Consider the following 19,801-nt stretch of genomic DNA (forward strand, 5'->3'; position numbering starts at 1 on the left):
TTTTGAGATGAGTCTTGCTCTGTTGCCCAGGCTGGAGTGTAGTGGTGCGATCTCGGCTCACTGCAATCTCCACCTCCCGACTTCAAGCCATTCTCCTGCCTCAGCCTCCAGAGTAGTGGGATTACAGGTGTGCGCCCCATGCCCGGCTAATTTTTTAAAATTTTTAGTAGAGATGAGGTTTCACCATGTTGGCCAGGCTGGTCTCAGACTCCTCATCTCAGGTGATCTGCCTGCCTCAGCCTCCCAAAATGCTGGGATTACAGGAATGAGTCACCGCACCTGGTCTCATTTCTACTTTTTTAACAGAAAAAAGTGGCAGAGGAGAGGGACACTAGAGAATCCTTTTAAACTTGATCTGGATCTTTATAAATATAGTTACAGCCAGGGACAGCAGCACCTTGACATTCTGATTACAGGAGCTCCATGGAAATGTAGTAAACTCATATTCCTAGCTGTCTGATTAAATACATTTTAAACACTACATTTCCAACAATAAACACCACATTTAGGGTAGTGTTGCCTTCTAGAGGCAGTGAGGGAAAAGGAATTAAGGATGAATAAAAGGGTCTTTAAGACTAGCACAGTGGCTCATGCCTGTAATTCCAGCACTTTGGGAGGCCAAGGTGGGCGGACCTGAGGTCAGGAGTTTGAGACCAGCCAGACCAACATGGAGAAACACTGTCTCTACTAAAAAAACAAAATTAGCTGGGTGTGGTGGCTCATGCCTGTAATCCCAGCACTTTGGGACACTGAGGTGGGTGGATCACTTGAGGTCAGGAGTTTGAGACCAGCCTGGCCAACATGGCAAAACCCTGTCTCTACTAAAAATATAAAAATTAGCTAGGCATGGTGGTTAGCACCTGTAATCCCAGGAACTTGGGATGCTGAGGCAGGAGAACTGCTTGAACTCGGGAGGCAGAGGTTGCAGTGAGCCAAGATTGCACCACTATACTCCAGCCTGGGTGACAAGTGCGAGACTCCATCTCAAAAATAAAAAATTACTTTTTAAAAAAAACATTTGTGAATGTGCAAAGTAATTCATACTTTTTGAAAAGGTTCCAAAATGACTGATTCAATATAAAGCATTTTATCTCAATTAGCTTCCCACAGGTACTTCTACTTTTTGTGAAATAAATGATTATTTTACATAAAGAGAAGCAGGCTCCCTGTGTTGTTGCGAAAAATACTAGTAGGTAGAACACTTAGCTTAAGAAACCCTACATAATTCTAATTAGCTAAAAATTAAGATACCTCTAACATGTTATGTCATCTATAAATTGAAAAAGAGCTTTGACTCCTGAAATTTTTGAGACATATGTACACATTTTTTCCCTGAAAAATCATTAATGCTGGTTATAAAACTTTTTTTTTTTTTAAATGGAGTCTTGCTCTGTCGCCCAGGCTGGAGTGTAGTGGCACCATCTCACCTCACTGCAACCTCTACCTCCGGGGTTCAATTGATTATCCTGCCTAAGCCTCCCGAGTAGCTGGGACTACAGGCATGTGCCACCACGCCTGGCTAATTTTTGTATTTTTAGTAGAGACGGGGTTTCACCATGTTGGCCAGGCGGGTCTCAAGCTCCTGACCTCCAGTGATCCGCCCGCCTTGGCCTCCCAAAGTAGTGGGATTACAGGTGTGACCCACTACACCCGGCAATAAAACTTTTAAGAAAAAAAATATTTTAATGCTAGTGAGAGTAATGTATACTTGCAGGGTTGTTTACAATTCATTGGGGTTTTTCACACGATACCTTACTTGATCAGCATGACAGTTTCAGCCTAGCTAATCTTATTTTCCCTATTTTATAGAAGAGGAAGCAAGAGATCAGAAAGGGCAAATGATTTTTTCCAAGGTCTCACAGTTAGTAAGTAATATTGCTCCTTCTACTTTATCCCATTATTAGCAAAATGAGTAAATTTTAGCTTGAGAGAGAAAGAGATCAAGACAAGGCCCTACAGTATTGCGTCTTCTCATAGTCCAATGCTGCCAGTTCTTCATCAACGATCTCATACCTGGTGATTCTGCAAGGTGCTCTTGTTTCTCTTCTCTGTCCTGAAATTGAATTAAATGAGACCACAAAGCCGACTTCCCCTGAAAGTACAAGGTGTGTAAACATTTCATTTTATAAGAAACAATTCATCAAAAAATAATTTCTCATCCAAATCATTCATATTCCAATAGCCATTTAGAAGTTTGGTGACCCAAGCTAAACCATTCCTAGCTCTGTGACATTCTGAGCATCTTCTGCATGTATTATAAAGTTCATCCTTTGCCTCACTGAGAAAACTGGCAAGAGCCTGGGGAAAGGAAGCAGCTAAGCAAAGGGGCAGCATGGGAGGCAAGAAGATTTCTGATGTCAGCTTAGTTGTTACTTAGTTGTATGTAATTAGGGCTGTCTACAGTGGCTACATTAGTAACCATGGAATTAAAATGCTGTAGCAGAACAGAATGTACTTGTGCACATTTATATGTAAAATACGTTTGGATATATGAAGTGGTAATGACAGCAATAAATCGAAGTGAGAAAAGAAAGAGAAAAAGGGAGGAAGAAACATGCACACATCAGGAAAAAAAACCACAATGGGAGACTAGAGAGACAAAAGCAAAGAGATCATTTGAATTTTTTCCACCCTGAATTATTAGATAACTTAAAATGGTAAGGAACTGTTAATTCTGGCTACTAGAGTTTTTTCCCGGACAGTGACAAAAGCAAACATTTAATGGAATTTACTAGGGATACAGCCTCTGCAATGAATGTGCTATTTTATCCTTTCCTGCTTAGCAGGAAAGATCCCCAAACCACCTCCTGCTCATGGGTTATATTTTCTTTTTCTGAAATTAAAATGCCTGTGGCACTTTTCTGGTCCTCTTGTGACAAAATAACCTACTTTTTTTTTTAATGACATATTTTTCTTCTTGTTACATTTCTTCACAGGGCTCTTAACTGGCCATGTCACCAGGACCTCATAAACTGTTACCTGCTTGACCTGCAAGCCATGGCTCCATATCCTCTCCAGCAGGTCACAGAGGCTGGCAATCAAGGTATTCTCCTCCAGGCCAGTGATGTTTGCTTCTCCATGGCCAAGTTCCACCGCTTCGTGTCCCATCTTCTCTACCAACATGCGTTTTGTCTAAGAATATCACGTGCAGTCATAAGGCACCCCAGCAGTGAAATTGAAACCAACAAGTCAATTACTGAAGTAGGAGACTTGGCTTGCCTTCATAATACTTCTATTTGCAGATTTGTAATCCCCTTGGATTACAAATCTTAATCTCTGTGTGGTCAACTAACTGGAGTAATATAATTTATATGTTACTATTTTGAAAGAGAAATGGAGTGTGACTAGAGAAAATAAGGTAATATTTATAAGTCATCTCCATGTTAAAAAGATGCTTATATACAACAATTGTCAAATTATTAACTTCTGTGATATAGGGGAATTACATCAGACCTAGAAATTGTGCTGTCAGGGCTGGGTGCAGTGGCTCACTCCTATAATCCCAGCCCTTTAGGAAGCTGAAGCGGGTGGATCACCAGAGATAGGAGTTTGAGACCAACCTGGCCAACATGGTGAAACCCTATCTCTACTAAAAATATAAAAAGTAGCCGGGCAGTAGTCGTGTGTGCCTATAATCCCAGCTACTTGGGAGGCTAAAGCAGGAGAACTCCTTGAACCCAGGAGGTGGAGGTTGCAGTGAGCTGAGATCGCACCACTGCACTCCAGCCTACTGGGTGATAAAGTGAGACTCTGTCTCAAAAACAAACAAAAAGAAAATGTACTATAAGAATATGGAACCCCATCCTGCCACCACAACCTGCCCTATCACTGTCCCAGCATCTTAGCATACATACTAAAGATTCTTGCATTTAGTTTGACTGCACTTAGGTAAAAACCACAATAAAAATGGGCAGCTCTAAAGTTTTTGAGAACTCTAATTTGTGAATGAACCAGGACTTTCCTTCTCTTTTCCTTTTTTATCTTTTCTTCGTTCATCGAGCATGTACCAAAAAATGTAAAGAAAATGGAAATCAGTTTCACTTAAGTTAATTTGCATCAGTCTTAGTAGCTTTTATAAAACGTAAGAACGAGAATCTAGCTCTTTTAGGCGAGAACTTTAATTCACCACTATATACTGATGCTGAAAACAGTGTATTTATTGAATATGCAGAGAAGGCACTCAATGACTGTCAAATAAATCAATAAAATTATTAGTTAAAATGATGTTTTAAGTTTTGTCAATTTGTACTGCTACCTCCAAAGAACAAAGATATCTGAGGAGACTGTTGTGCAATATTTACAAACCTGCAACTCAGCTAAGATCTTTTTCCTTACGGGAACACAAATCATGTATAGACACAAATAAGGTTACACACAGGTACATACACAGAAACAAAAGTGTTGTCTTTCACATAAGATGACAACATTCCTGATGCAATTACGAGCGGTTTAAGACATCTCCTCATCTTGGAGAGGAGGACAGCAATATCTGAAAAGGTGAGAAAGATAGCACAAGGCTCTCATGTCATTGATTCTGCGGTCAGTGGAGAACCCATGAAGGTTCAATGCCCAAGTAAAGAGCACATGAGGTCAATGCCACAGTACAAGTTTTCTTCTAGCAAAATTACATGCTTAAATGGGGGTTAACTCAGTTCATCTTAGCTTCACACATGGTGTAAACATGAATGCACCACTGTCTGGCATCAGTGAATAATACATACCTTCATTCTACATTCTTTTAATAAGCCTTCTACGAATTTCCAGTTGGTCTGTGCAATCACTGCAGGAGAGAGGTCTGACAGTTTGGGCTGCCTCAGGTTTTTTCCTAAACTTCGTGCCTCTTGCATATATTTCTAAAAATTAAGGAGTATTTTTAATGCATAAACATTAGCTATTCTTCTAATCTTCTTAACCTTATACAAACAAGTGCAGAGACAAACAAAATGCAAAAAAGTCCATAAGTGTATGTGCATAACAACAATTAAAGTTTTGGTGCACCAAAAGATAGAAGACGCTCATATGCCACCCCACAACAACTGTTAACTCCTGTGAGAGAAGTAAAGTGACAGAAACTCCATCAGGTTAAAACTCATTCAAAGTGAGATGACATTTCATTTCATTTAGTCTTTTTATTGGGAATACAAAAGATTGTGATTGTCAGGATTGTGGTTGGGATAAAAAAAATTTAGGTGTCTGGATTACAAATCCAAGGTTCTGCAGGAGCCCAGTGGTTCTCGGATCACTAGTTTCCTCCATTCCTTTCCCCATATAGCAAGAGACTTAACATACCTCTAGCCTCCTGGGAAGTGCTCTCCAATCTAACCCTTTGCTCTATAATCAACTCATAACAGTAAAATCAGGAGCTCTAGAATCTGGTTGTAACTAATTTTATGACTCAGGCATATCAACTAATGTTTGTGCATCTCAGTTTGTTAAATGGGCATAAAACATGCCCACCTACCTCCCAAAAAGGCTATAAAATCACTCTGAAAAGCACGATGTGCTCCAAATGAAGGAGGCCTCTTTCTGTGATGTTTTTGCTAAAGCCCTACCTTGCCTGGTTGTATAATCAAGAGAAAGTGGAATTACAGTGTTACTTTTGGGGTTTATGGTAACTCTAAGGTATCACAGAAACTTAATCAAATGCTCTTGAGTTTTGGAGTTCGTGAATTTCTATTAAAATCACTACATGTGATTAGTGTAAGACATATGCTCTCTTTTCTTTCCATGCTGCCTATAAAAGTTCATCCAGCCGGGCGCGGTGGCTCAAGCCTGTAATCCCAGCACTTTGGGAGGCCGAGGCGGGTGGATCACGAGGTCAAGAGATCGAGACCGTCCTGGTCAACATGGTGAAACCCCATCTCTACTAAAACTACAAAAAATTAGCTGGGCATGGTGGTGCGTGCCTGTAATCCCAGCTACTCAGGAGGCTGAGGCAGGAGAATTGCCTGAACCCAGGAGGCGGAGGTTGCGGTGAGCCGAGATCGCGCCATTGCACTCCAGCCTGGGTAATAAGAGCGAAACTCCGTCTCAAAAAAAAAAAAAAAAAAAAAGTTCATCCAAAGACTGGGAGGTGGCTCATGCCTATAATCTCAGCACTTGAAGAGGCCGAGGTGGGTGGATTACCAGAGGTCAGGCTTTGGATACCAGCCTGGCCAACAAGGTAAAAACCCGTCTCTACTAAAAATACATAAATTAGTCAGGCATGGTGGTGGATGCCTGTAGTCCCAGCTACTTGGGAGGGTGAGGAAGAATAATCACTTGAACCCAGGAGGTGGAGGTTGCAGTGAGTGGGTGGAGGTTGCACTCCAGCCCAGGCAACAGAGTGAGACTCCATCTCAAAAAAAAAAAGTTCATCCAGATACCTTATGTTTACATCAGCATCACACAGCAGAATTTTCTAAAATGTCCAAATGTCTTAGGACCATATTTAGAAAATAAGTGCTCTACATTATATAGTAAAACTAGCAGTTTATTGGCTGGTAGGGGGAGGCAGTGGGGAGACAGAGACTGCAAGCCGGCACATCCTCCCACAGGCACATATGTGAAATCTATCCCTACTATCTTCAGAGGACTTGATATTATAAAAGAAGATGTGTAAAATCTTTTGCATTCTTTAAAAAAGAGAATTTGTACATGTAATATATTTCTCCTTTGGAAGAAAAGTAATCTGTCAAGTCTGGTACAAATAGAAAAAAAATCCCACTGATTAGGGATTCAACTGATCAGTTTACCTGCTACTTCCCAACCTTTGGGATAAAAGGCAAAATTAATGAAATAATGTCTTTTTCCAGTCCAGTCATTTTAATAGTTGTCTCTAATTCTCAAATTCCCCTTCTTTCTTTTACCCTCTTAAAAATGTTTGAAGCAGAAAAAGTACACATAAATGGTATGGGAACTAAATGTCTGCAGAGTTTATTTTATTTTTAAAATCTATCAACTATTACCAGCAGAGAAGCCCAATGTAATAAGGTCTATGTAAACAGCCTGAAGGTTAGTTAGTTGTTTTTTGTTTTTGTTATATTTTTCTTGAGACAGAGTCTTGCTCTGTCACCCAGGCTGAAATGCAATGCCTTGGTCTTGGCTCACCGCAACCTCCGCCTCCAGGATAAAAAAGCAATTTTCCTGCCTCAGCCTCCAGAGTAACTGAGATTACACGTGCCCGCCACCACACCCGGTTAATTTTTGTATTTTTAGTAGAGACGAGGTTTCGCTATGTTGGCCAGGCTGGTCTTAAACTCCTGACCTCAAGTGATCCACTTACCTCAGCCTACCAAAGTGTCAGGATTACAGGCGTGGGCCATTGCTTTTTCTTTGTTTCTAAGACAGACTCTCGCTTTGTTGGCCCGGCTGGAGTACAGTGGTACAATCATGGCTCACTGTAACCTCCACCTACTGGGTTCAAGTGATTCTCCTGCCTCAGCCTCCCAAGTAGCTGGAATTATAGGCAGGTGCTACAACACCAGGCTAATTTTTGTATTCTTAGTAGAGATGGGGTTTCACCATGTTAGCTAGGCAGGTCTCAAACTCCCGAACTCAAATGATCCGCCTGCCTCAGCCTCCCAAAGTGTTGGGATTACAGGTGTGAGCCACTGCCCAGCCTGAATACCGTTTTTGTTTGGTTTTTGGTTTTCTGAGACAGAGTCTCACTCTGCTGCCCAGGCTGGAGTGCAGTGGTGTGATCTTTGCTCACTGCAGCCTCTGCTTCCCACAGAGTCTCACTCTGTTGCACAGGCTGGAGTGCAGTGGCATGATCTTGGATCACTGCAGCCATCACCTCCCAGGTTCAAGCAATTCTCCTGCCTCAGCCTCCTGAGTAGCTGGGACTACAGGAATATGCCACCATACTCGGCTAATTTTTGCATTTTTAGTAGAGATGGGGTTTCACCATGTTGTCCAGGCTGGACTTAAACTCCTGTTCTTAAGTGATCTGCCCACCTTGAACTCCCAAGTACAGAGATTAAAAGTGTGAGCCGCTGCATCAGGCCCCTGAATACTTTTTAAAGTCAATTATTGGGTTAAAAATTAAGGACTGTCTGCCAGGCACAGTGCCTCATGCCTGTAATCCCAGCACTTTGGGAGGCCAAGGTGGGCAGATCATGAGGTCAAGAGATTGAGACCATCCTGGCCAACATGGTGAAACCCTGTCTCTACTAAAAATACACACAAAAAATTAGCTGGGCTTGTGGGGCACACACCTGTAGTCCCAGCTACTCAGGAGGCTGAGGCAGGAGGATCACTTGAACTCAGGAGGCGTAGGTTGCAGTGAGCTGAGATGGCACCAAGATCACACCACTGTACTCCAGCCTGGAGAGAGTGAGACTCTGTCTCAAAACACAAACAAACAAATTAAGCCCTATTTAAAGTTTATGTCCTGTTTTATATAAATGAAAACAAGTTAGATGGCGGCTCTCCTTTGAGTGACCAATTTACTGAGCTCCTAGCACATATGTGGCAGGTACAGTTATTAGCCAACAGTGGATTCCATAGGGCCATGTGCAAAGTCTTCTTCTGAGCATCTCTGCTGGAGCCACAGAACTAGCAACATTCTATGGACATGAACAGAAAGGATACCAGGGGCGGCAAGCGTCCTCTCTTCACAGAAAGAAGGGAGGCTGCCTCTGCCAGTTGCAAAAACAGAGCAAGTGCCTCTAAAATAAACAAGTGATGATAAAAATATCATCTGGAGGCCAGGCATGGTGGCTCATCCCTATAATCCCAGCACTTTGGGAGGCCGAGGCGGGTGGATCACAAGGTCAAGAGATCGAGACCATCCTGGTCAACGGGGTGAAACCTCGTCTCTACTAAAAACACAAAAATTAGCTGGGCATGGTGGCGCACGCCTGTAGTCCCAGCTACTTGGGAGGCTGAGGCAGAAGAATTGCTTGAACCCAGGAGGCAGAGGTTGCGGTGAGCCGAGATCGTGCCATTGCACTCCAGCCTGGGTAACAAGAGTGAAACTCTGTCTCAAAAAAATATATATATATCATCTGGAGGAAAAAATATATTTCAAGATGAAAAATATACAAGAGACACCTTTCACAAGAAATGCTTTTATAATAAAGTCTAGAAGTAACCCCAGATTTCTTCTGAGATTACTACTATGTTCTTTATTTCTGCTGAAGACAAACACAACAAACTACCAGGAACTACCTATGAAAATATTTCCTATTATTCGGCCAGGCGAGGTGGCTCATGCCTGTAATCCCAGCACTTTGGGAGGCTGATGTGGGCAGATCACCTAAGGTTGGGAGTTTGAGATCAGCCTGACCAACGTGGAGAAACCTCGTCTCTACTAAAAATACAAAATTAGGTGGGCAGGGTGGTGCACGCCTGTAATCCTAGCTACTCCGGAGGCTGAGGATGGAGAATTGCTTTAACCAGGGAAGTGGAGGTTGCGATGAGCCAAGATTGCATCACTGCACTCCAACCTGGGCAACAAGAGTAAAACTCTGTCTCAAAAAAAGAAAAAGAGAAAAAAAATATATCCATCCTATTACTCAATAAACACCAGACTAACTGCTCTTTAATACAGGCTCTCCCAGAATTTTCTAATAAACACCCTAGCCCTTTACCTGGTGTTCAACTTGTTAAGAGAAGACTGTTGTAAAATAAAGTAGATTTAAGCTAATATGGAGGGAAAATACAAGCAAGATTCTAAGTTTCTTGTGGCCTCAAGTGAACTGCGGTTAATACAAGCTGGCATGCAAGGTAAATGGAAAGAATAGTGGCCTAGAAGTCAGGATTCCTGGGCTATAGGCCCAGCTCTGTCTTTGTGTGCTTTTAACTCTGGGCAGATCTCTTGAACTTCAATTAATCATGTCAAATTGGACAAGATGACCTTAAAGATTCCTCTTGGCACTGAGATTCTATGTTGATGACCGAATTTTCTGACTACATAAAATACACACCAGGAAGGGGAAGTTAAAATTCTGTAGAGATAAAAAGTCCAGCAAAAGAAAGGCTATTTGAAGTTGAATCACATCTGTACTTCTAGAAAACACTTAAATAAAGGGGAGTTTGTATATTTAATACATTTTCCCTTTTGAAGTAAAGCAATTTGCTATCTGGCACCAAAAAAAATCCCAGTGATCAGAGATCCGAATGGTTAGTTTTACATGTCAGCAGCATAGAATTACTCATATTAGCACACAGAAACACAGAAAGGGACTAAACACAACAGGAAGCAGGAAGCAAAATGGGGAGTGTGAGTTCACATCACAAGGTCATGTGAGGCATTCTAGAGCTATATGCACTCACACATATGTAACATTCAAATAACACCAAAGACAAGATTGGGGAAACATCTGGTAAAGTACTTTCAGGCAAAGAACATACCAGGCAGCACTCAGAGAAGGATTTTTTAGGAAGTCGTGCAGGAGGAGGTAGACCCTGATCCCACTCCCAGAATGCCATGGAGTTCTGACAGACCAAAAGTTCCCCGGAAGGCTAAGAGGATGGAGAAGTGCCAATGACAGAAAAGCAAAAAAGAAAAGGAAAGGGAGAAAGAGACAAGCAGAACAAGCATGCATACGGTAAAATCACAGCAAAAGAGAGGGGAGAGAAAAAAATACAGTAGCAAAAAATAAAAACAAAACACTACAGAGATGATGCTTCAGTTCTTAATAAAATGTTTAAAATCATACATGTATGAACACAAAAACAGATGTTTGGAATGTTTTCTGCTTTATTTCTATAAATTTGATTCTAGAAAACAATGAACAGGTCTTCTGACTACATCTTTCTTTTGATCATAAGAAATAGACTGGGTGTGGTAGCTCACATCCATAATCCCAATATTTTGCGAGGCTGAAGCAGGAGCATCACTTGAGCCCAGGAGCTCGAGACGAGCCTGGGCAATATAGCAAAACATAAGAAATATATATATATATATATATATATGTATTTTAATTGTGGCAGATTTCAAAAAGAAAAAAAAATCAAAACTTACTTGTAATTATTCAACTGTATAATTATGGTTTTATTTACAAAGAGTAAAAGTATAAGGATCTAAAAATAATTTCAGAACACTTTCAAAAATATAAAGTAGATTTAGATATTCAAGAAAAAAAAATGGTGCCAGCAAAGAATAAAGCATAGGCAAGTACATCACATTACTTATTATAATTAAATTATGCTTGAAACTTAGAAATGTCTACACTTCTCCAGTAGACAACTTTTCTCCCTATAGGAGACATAGTAACTAAAAATTTATCCTAAACTTGATCTTTACCTGATGTAATACACAGAAAGACTTGTTTTAGAGCCTTATTTTAGATGTCTTGAAATTACAAAAATTGGCCACGCATGGTGGCTCACACCTGTAATCCCAGCACTTTGAGAGGCCAAGGCAGGCAGACCACAAGGTCAAGAGATCAAGACCATCCTGGCCAACATGATGAAACCCTGTCTCTACTGAAAACACAAAAATTAGCTGGGTGTGATGGTGGGGGCCTGTAATCCCAGCTACTCGGGAGGCTAAGGCTCGAGAATCAATTGGACCCGAGAGCTGGAGGTTGCAGTGAGCCCAGATTGCACCACTGTACCCCAGCCTGGTGACAGATCAAGACTCCGTCTCAAAAAAAAAAAAATTACAAAAATGGAAAAAAGGGTGTTTTTGCTATATGTCTGTACAAAAGGATTCATATTTTAAACTATAAGTAAAGTTTTTTTTAAAAGAATATTAAGAATCTACACAATGACATCTGCTGGAAGGAATAAGCCTAGTTCATGGCGCTTTCTTTGAGGCACCCAAGGAAGGCAGACCACATACCTCCCTCAAGTCGTTGTCCAGCCCAACATGCTCAGAATGCTGGCGAAGGCGTTCTTTCCTGCGCTGTGCAGTGGCACTCCGATTTACCCAGCGACTGAAACAACCAAATTATTTAAAAATGTGTTCCTTATCTTTAAAATAGAAATAACCATTCAACACAAAAGGCTGACATACACATTTTAAAATCAATTCTTTAAAGAATAGCAGCTCTGTTAAGATATAATTAAAATACCATACCATGCACTCATTTAAAGCATACAACCCAATGGTTTTTAGTATCTTTCCAGATATGTGCTGTTATCACCACAATCAGTACTTTTAAAAAACGAGGTCAGGCCAGGTATGGTGGCTCATGCCTGCAATCCCAGCACTTTGGGAGGCTGAGGCAGGTAGGAGGTCAAGGGATAGAGACCATCCTAGCCAACATGGTGAAACCCTGTCTCTACAAAAAATTAGCTGGCCATGGTGGCGCACACCTGTAGTCCCAGCTACTCAGGAGGCTAAGGCAGGAGAATCACTTGAACCCGGGAGCCGGAGGTTGCAGTGAGCTGAAATTGCACCACTGTACCCTAGCCTGGTGACAGATCAAGACTCCGTCTCAAAAAAAGATGTAAAAAAAGGCACAGTATCAATACTTATATATATAACAATAAGCAAAATAGTAACCAAGTTAGTCCTTGATTATATTAAGATACATAATAGGAATGCCTTAACTTGCTCAAAGTAAATACTATGAATGTTTTTTAATACAAAGGAGAATATTCTCAAAATCCTTAATATAGAATTACTTAATTCTAATGTTAAGTTTCCAACTTTTCAAGGAAATATTTCTACCAAACTTGGCTGGGTGCAATGATTACACCTGTAATCCTGGTACTTTGGCTTGATCACTTGAGGCCAGGAGTTTGAGACCAGCCTAGGCAACCTGGTGAGATTCTGTCTCTACAAAAAAAAAAAAAATTAAAAAGTAGCCTCCTTAGCTACCTGGGAGGCTGAAGTGGGAAGATAATTTGAGCCCAGGAGTTTGGGGCTGCAGTGTGCCATGACTGCATCCCTGAATTCCAGCGTGGATAACACTGGTATCTCATTTCAAGAAAAATAGAAAGATTCAAACTCGCAAGGGTGAATCCTCATCTGTAAAGTCTAAGGGTTGCACTCAAAGACCACTGTGTTTCCTTTGCTCTAAAATTTGATGGTTGTGTTTCTGTGAAGTGATAGCTTATGTTTATCAGTTTTTTAATAAAATATTTATAATATAAGCTCAGTATCAAAATATGCAGGACAAATAAGTTTAAAATCTGAGCTCTTTTCCATGGCCTATAAAACTCAAAATATAAACAGACCTCAGACCTCTGTTTTGTTCCCTCTGATCTGTTATCACTTTTCCCCTAATTATTATGTTCTAGTATAGTAAGCTCCATTGTTTCTAAATGATTAATAAAATCAGTGCTAGTTCTATAATAATCTTCTCTGCTATTGAACTGCTGGTATCAAAACTGCCTTTCAGATGAGACCAAGTGCATTCAAGGTGGTATGGCCAGAGATGTATGTTGCCTTCCAGCTCAAATACCTTTGTTTTTAGTTAGTAATGATTCAACTCATATGCCCTAGACCCAGACCTGCCCTAGGTGATATGGTGGGCTTAAAAATATATAACCTTTCCCTTATTCAAAGGTCCTTTTGTGGCCAGCCTAGCTACCTACACATTCCAGCTTAGTGTATACAACTCAACCACCCAGCAATTATCATCTTTAATCACTTCTTTCTATCATCTTTATTCAGTGAAGAATTTGGAACCAGGCTGTTTTCTTCTCTGCTATGGGAAGTACAAAGACTATGTAGATAACTTAGTCTTAAAATTCTGGGGTCGTCTAAAATGCAACTTAACCTCCAGTCCACTTCAGCTGCAACCAGGATATCACACTAAATCAAGTAGTCATCCAGAACTCCTCTACCTCAGAAATCCTGAACTCCACCATCTTAGGCACTGACCCTCTCTCCATTGCATTAGCTCTTCCGTGCCTTGACTCTCACTTAAGACCCCTTGTGCTTTTTAGTAGAGACAGGGTTTCACTATGTTGGCCGGGCTGGTCTCAAACTCCTGACCTCAGGTGATCTGCTCGCCTTGGCCTTCCAAAGTGTTGGGATTACATCACTCTGCCCAGCCCTAAAAATTCTCTTGATGAAGCCACTGAAACCCCTAACTGCCAAGTCCAATGCCTTGTATTCAATTCTTAGCTTACTCAAACCCTCTTCTATATTTAGTACTGCTGATCACTCTACTTTAAAGCCCCTGCAATTTTCAACCTCAGTGTTTCCAATGGGATAAGCTCTCTCACCTCTGAGCCTTTGTTCATTAAGTTTTCTCCCAACTTTCACTTACCTTTCAAATAGATTAGAGGCCACTTTTTTCCAGAAAGTGTTCTATGACTCTTCCAAATCTAAGTTAACTACCTGTTCTGTACACCTCAATTATAGTTATCTATCACAGAATTTTGTACTTATCTCCATTTTCTATAAAATCTCCTGTAGAAGGGCCAGTATCTTGTCTGTCAGTCATCTTACTGGCAAAGTCTACTGTATCACCTGCCCCTTCTATAACTACAATTAAGTAAACAGAGATGCAGTCTAACATGTAGGTTTACAGATATTCATCACAGCATATATATATATGTAATAACAAATTGTATTTCCTTTATCCTAAGACTCACATTTTAGCTTTTAAATGTTCTTGAAATTAGGATGCATCTTTTAGTCCATATGCATGTTTAGTATATAATTCTTCCTAAAATCCTTTGAGTTAATTGCAGACCTTTCTTTTTTTTGGCGGGGGCGGGAATGGAGTTTCACTCTTGTCACCCAGGATGGAGTACAATGGCGCAATCTCAGCTTACTGCAACCTTCACCTTCCGGTTCAAGTGATTCTCCTGTCTCAGCCTCCCAAGTAGCTGGGATTACAGGAATGAGCCACCACGCCAGGCCCCAGATTTTTCAATTAGCAGTAGAATCAAGTAATATACTCAAAACAACCTAAATGATCAAGAGTAGAGGGTACTATACAATGAAATCTCATGTAGTCACTAAAAAATTCAAATTTCTAATAATAAATAAGACATGAGAGTGCTCATGATACAGTAATGAAAAAAGGTACAACATTCTATAAACCTTTGTTTCAAAAATAAGGTGTGTGCACTCCCGTTCTCCTGCTCCCCCATCCTTGCTAAGTAAGAGCATAGTATCACGTTTTAACATTCCATGGTGATGGCATCCTGAGTGATTAAAAATTAACCCCATCACTTTCTAACATTCCAAATTATTTCTGAGACAGTCTCACTCTGTTGCCCAGGCTGGAGTGCAGGGGCACAATCTCGGCTGACTGCAACCTTTGCTGCCCGGGTTCAAGTGATTCTCCTGCCTTAGCCTCCCAAGTAACTGGGATTACAGGCTCCTGCCACAGTGCCTGGCTAATTTTTGTATTTTTAGTAGTGACGGGGTTTCAGCATCTTGGCCAGGCTGGTCTTAAACTCCTAACCTCATGATCCACCCGCTCGGCCTCCCAAAGTGCTGGGATTACAGATGTGAGCCACCGTGCCCAGACAATATTCCAGATTTTTAAAGAGCAAACACTGTATCAACCTATTATTTTTAAATTTTTCTCAGCTCTTACCTATCATCCTCATGAACTGTATTCATTGCACTATCCTAAGAATACTCTTGTTTTTTTTGGAGACAGAGTCTCACTTTGTCACCCAGGCTGGAGGAGAGTGGCTGCAACCTCTGTCTCCTTGGTACAAGCGATTTTCGTGCCTCAGCCTCCTGAGGAGCTGGGATTACAGGTGTGCACCGCCATGCCAAACTAATTATTGCATTTTTAGTAGAGACAGGCCTTCACCATGTTGGCCAGTCTGGTCTCAAACTCCTGGCCTAAAATGATCCACTGCCCTCAGACTCCCAAAATGCTGGGATTACAGGTGTGAGCCACCATGCCCAGCTGAATACACTCTTGAGTACATCCTGGACAGCATGGAGTTAGATATAATTTTAAAAATTACCACTTTTGCCACTCAGAAAAAGTCATATTACTGAAAACAATTTATTATTTTTATTAATAAAGAATCCAATTTGGAAAAAGCTTAACATGAGAATACTGCTTCTTTTGTTACTTTAAAAATATTTTACAGCTGGGCATGTGGCTCATATAATCCCAGCACACTAGGAGGCTGTGGCAGGAGGATCACTGAGTCCAGGAGTTCAAGACTACCCTGGGTAACATAGGGAGATCCTATCTATACAAAACAAAGAAAGTTAGCTGGGCATGGTGGCATGTGCCTGTGGTCCCAGCTATTCGGGAGGCTGAGGCAGGAGGATCACTTGTACCTGAGAGGTTGAGGATGCAGTAAACCATGATCGCACCACTGCACTCCAGCCTGGGCAACAGAATGGGACCCTGTCTCTAAAAAAAGAAAAAGAAAAATTTACATATGACTTTCTATCAAGCTTTTGAAAAATCTTATTTCAGTCAGCTATTTAGAGAACACTGGACAATGATTTTACAGTGGTATCAAGGAAGGTAGCCCCTTTTAAAATAAATTCTTAAGAAAAGGAATAGGTTTATATCAGGGAAAAATGTGCAAAGATCTAGTTACAGTTCTTTAAAGTGGAATCCTTGGAAATGTCTCCAAAGCAAAAGATCAATGTAACATTGTAAAAAGGATACAAAGAGAATCTAGGGTGACTGAAAACAATGATCCATAAAAATCACATTAAGATCTGAAACAGAATATAAACAAAAGCTAAAGAACTTTAATGGGGAAGAATAAAATATAAATAACAAACAAAATGTACAAGGACCTGGGTGGATATGGAGGCCTTGAAAATAGGCCTGTAGCAAAAAAGGTTAGTATAACACAAAGTTTGCTCAGGGATTTTAAAAATTAGGGTTAATGGGCAAGGTGGTCCAAATAAATAGTAAAAACATGAAACAATATAAATACTAACTAATGAATTTATATAATAAATGAAAGGAAGGTGCAAAAATATAAATGGCATAAAATTGTGCTCTTGGCAGGCTGAAAAAGATAAACTTAAATATAACTAGCTCTTACTATATGCTCGGTGGGACAAAATGGCCTACTTAATTTTATTGTCAAAACGGGGAAATGAGCACTGCTTAAGAAAATTACTATGAAGTCCACACATTCCTGATCTTGTTAAGTAATTAATTCATTCTCTGCATTATTAAATTTTATTTACTGAGCGTAATTTCACCAATGATGATCACAATTGCTGAAATACTAAAGACTGCTTATTTGCTTCTGTGTTGCAAACAGCATATAAAGTTCTCTTTAGCAGTTGATCTACCATTTACACAGGCATGGTTATAAATCCATTTACCCTGCAATTAGTTCTGAGATCTTTTCTCTTGACTATAACCTACCTGAAAATGTAATGACTGAGGCTTAGTGTGGAAATGGGAAACTGTAAGGATTATATATAAGGCAAAAGCAAGAAAATAAGGCTATAAGATATCAAAATTAAACTCTTCCCTCCTAAATACTCCCTACTTTTCTTCCCTACTTTGTTTTTCTTCGTAACTCTTATCATCTGACATATTATTTGACATACGAAGTTCCTTTTTTTGTTTATTTGCACTTGAAAGCAGAGATTTTTGTTGTTTTGTTTATTAATAAACTCCTGGTGACTAGGACAGTCCTCACATATAGTAGGAGTTCCATAAATATTTGCCAAATGAATGAATGAACAATCTAATGCCATCAAAAGGAAAAAATACTGTTAAACTAAGTCTATCCAGATCAACATGATTCAAACAATTAGGATACTTCACAAATAAAATGAAAAATAAACTGATGGCTAATCTGTTCTGATGGAAAATTCTCAATTCTCATCTATTACTGAAAAATAGAATATTGTATCTAGTACCATTATCTGGAAAGTTTGAACCCTCACAACCATCAATATCTATTAAGACTTTTTTTTTCTTTCCTTTTATTTTCTTTTTTTAATAAAGATGAGGTCTCACTATGTTGCCTCTGCTGGAGGTTATTCACAGGCACAATCATGTGCATTGCGGCCTCTAACTCCTGGTCTTAAGGAATACTTCCTCCTCAGCGTCCCAGTAGCTAGTACTAGGGAGTGCCACCACACCTGGCTTCTTAGCACATTTTCTAAGTTCAGTGTTTATAAAAGCATGGCCAGCCCTTCACTGGAGGGTGAAACCCTGCAAACTAAGGTAAGTACAATAAAAATGTCAGTCATTAGTTACTCATTTCTGTCTTGTAAGCAACATATCAAATCCTCTTAAACAACTTTCCTCCCCAAGACTTTTAGTATAAAGATTTGCATTTTCTATAAGAGGAGAAAATTTCATTCTGAATATGTAATTTTTCCATATTTCTAGTGAACCATTCTATAGTACTGTCTTCATTAAAGTTAAGATAGCCTTTTAAATGAAACGTCAATCAAATGAAGGGTTTTTTGTTTTTGTTTTGGAAGAGGGTCTTCACAAGGTCCACCAGGCTGGAGTGCAGTGATGCAATCACATCATGGCTCACTGCAGCCTACACCTCTTAGGTTCAAGTTATCCTCCCATCTGAGCCTCACCAGCAGCTGGGACTATAGTTGCATGCCAGAATGCCTGGCTCTGCCTCCCAAGCTCAAGCGATTCTCATGCTTTAGCCTTCCAAGTAGCTGGTATTACAAACATGCAACCACCACACCCAGCTAATTTTTGTATTTTTAGTAGAGACAGGGTTTTGCCATGTTGGCCAGGCTGGTCTTAAACTCCTGTCCTCAAGTGATCCACTCACTTAGGCCTCCCAAAGCGTTGGGATTACAGGCGTGAGCCACCACGCTTGGCCTAATTAAAAAAAAAAAAAATTTGTAGGGGCTTGACCTGGTGGCTCATGCCTGTAATCCCAGCACTTTGGGAGGCCAAGGATGTCAGGTTCCTTGAACCCCAAAGTTTGAGGCCAGCGTGGGCAACAAGGCAAAATCCTGTCTCTACAAAAAATAAAAAATTAGCTAGGCATGATGGCATGTGACTTTAGTTCCAGCTATTGGGAGGCTGAGGTGGGAGGATCACCTGAGCCTGGGGAGGTCAAGGCTGTAGTGAACCAGATTGGGCCACAGCACTCTAGCCTGGGCAACAGAGACCTTGTCTCAAAAAAAATATGTATTTTTTTTTGTAAAGACAAGGTCTTCCTATGTTGTCCAGGCTGGTCTCAAGCTCCTGGGCTCAAGTGATCCTTCTGCCTTGTACTCCTAAAGTGCTGGGATTACAGGCATGAGCCACTGTGCCTGACCCAAGGTTTTTTTTGAGACAGGGTCTGGCTTTGTTGCCCAAGCTGGAAAACAGTGGTGATCATAGGTCACTGTAACCTCCAACTCCTGGGCTCAAATGATCCCCCCATCTCAGCCTCCCAAGTAGCTAGGGATACAGGAATGTGCCACCACGCCCAGCTCCAAATGAAGTTGTTGTTGTTTTTAATCCACAATTCTTTTTAATACTATTTTTATTTTTGAGACAGGGCCTCACTCTGTCTCCCAGTCTGAAATGCAATAGTGTAATCATGGCTCACTGTAGCCTCAACCTCCGGGGCTCAAGTGATCCTCCCACCTCAGCCTCCTGAGTAGCTGGGACTATAGGTACACACCACCATGCCCAGCAGACAACTTTTGTATTTTTTTTGTAGAGACGGGGTTTGGCCACATTGGCCAGGCTGGTCTTGAACTCTTGGGCTCAAGCAATCTGTCTGCCTCAGCCTCCCAAAGTGCTGGGATTACAACCGTGAGCCACCATACCTTGCCTCAATTCTTTTTTTTTTTTTGAGACAGAGTTTCACTCTTGTTACCCAGGCTGGAGTGCAATGGCGCGATCTCGGCTCACCGCAACCTCCGCCTCCTGGGTTCAGGATACCTTCTTAGGCTCCATCTTCCCTCTTGAAGAGCTAAAGAGAAAAATTTTTGAAGAGAAAATTTTAGTACCAGTATCCTTTTAAATACTTTTAA

At 40.7% G+C, this 19,801-nt stretch overlaps 1 protein-coding gene across 2 annotated transcripts in view; it reads right to left on the minus strand.

The window, feature by feature from the left end:
* DENND5B (DENN domain containing 5B) overlaps positions 1-19,801 on the minus strand; it is a 191,112-nt gene that overhangs the window by 29,785 nt on the left and 141,526 nt on the right. The window contains exons 8-12 of one of the 2 annotated variants that reach the window (XM_037739864.1): positions 11,774-11,867; positions 4,722-4,853; positions 2,980-3,132; positions 2,014-2,092; positions 680-687 (exon numbers count right to left, since the gene is read on the minus strand). In XM_037739864.1, the coding sequence (XP_037595792.1) occupies positions 680-687; positions 2,014-2,092; positions 2,980-3,132; positions 4,722-4,853; positions 11,774-11,867 (466 nt within the window). Of the gene's footprint in view, positions 1-679; positions 688-2,013; positions 2,093-2,979; positions 3,133-4,721; positions 4,854-11,713; positions 11,868-19,801 lie in introns of those variants that run through there. The other variant, XM_037739863.1, reaches the window with a different exon arrangement.

Source organism: Cebus imitator, unplaced genomic scaffold (genome assembly GCF_001604975.1).
Source record: "Cebus imitator isolate Cc_AM_T3 unplaced genomic scaffold, Cebus_imitator-1.0 Scaffold76, whole genome shotgun sequence".
NCBI classification, from domain to species: Eukaryota; Metazoa; Chordata; class Mammalia; order Primates; family Cebidae; genus Cebus; species Cebus imitator.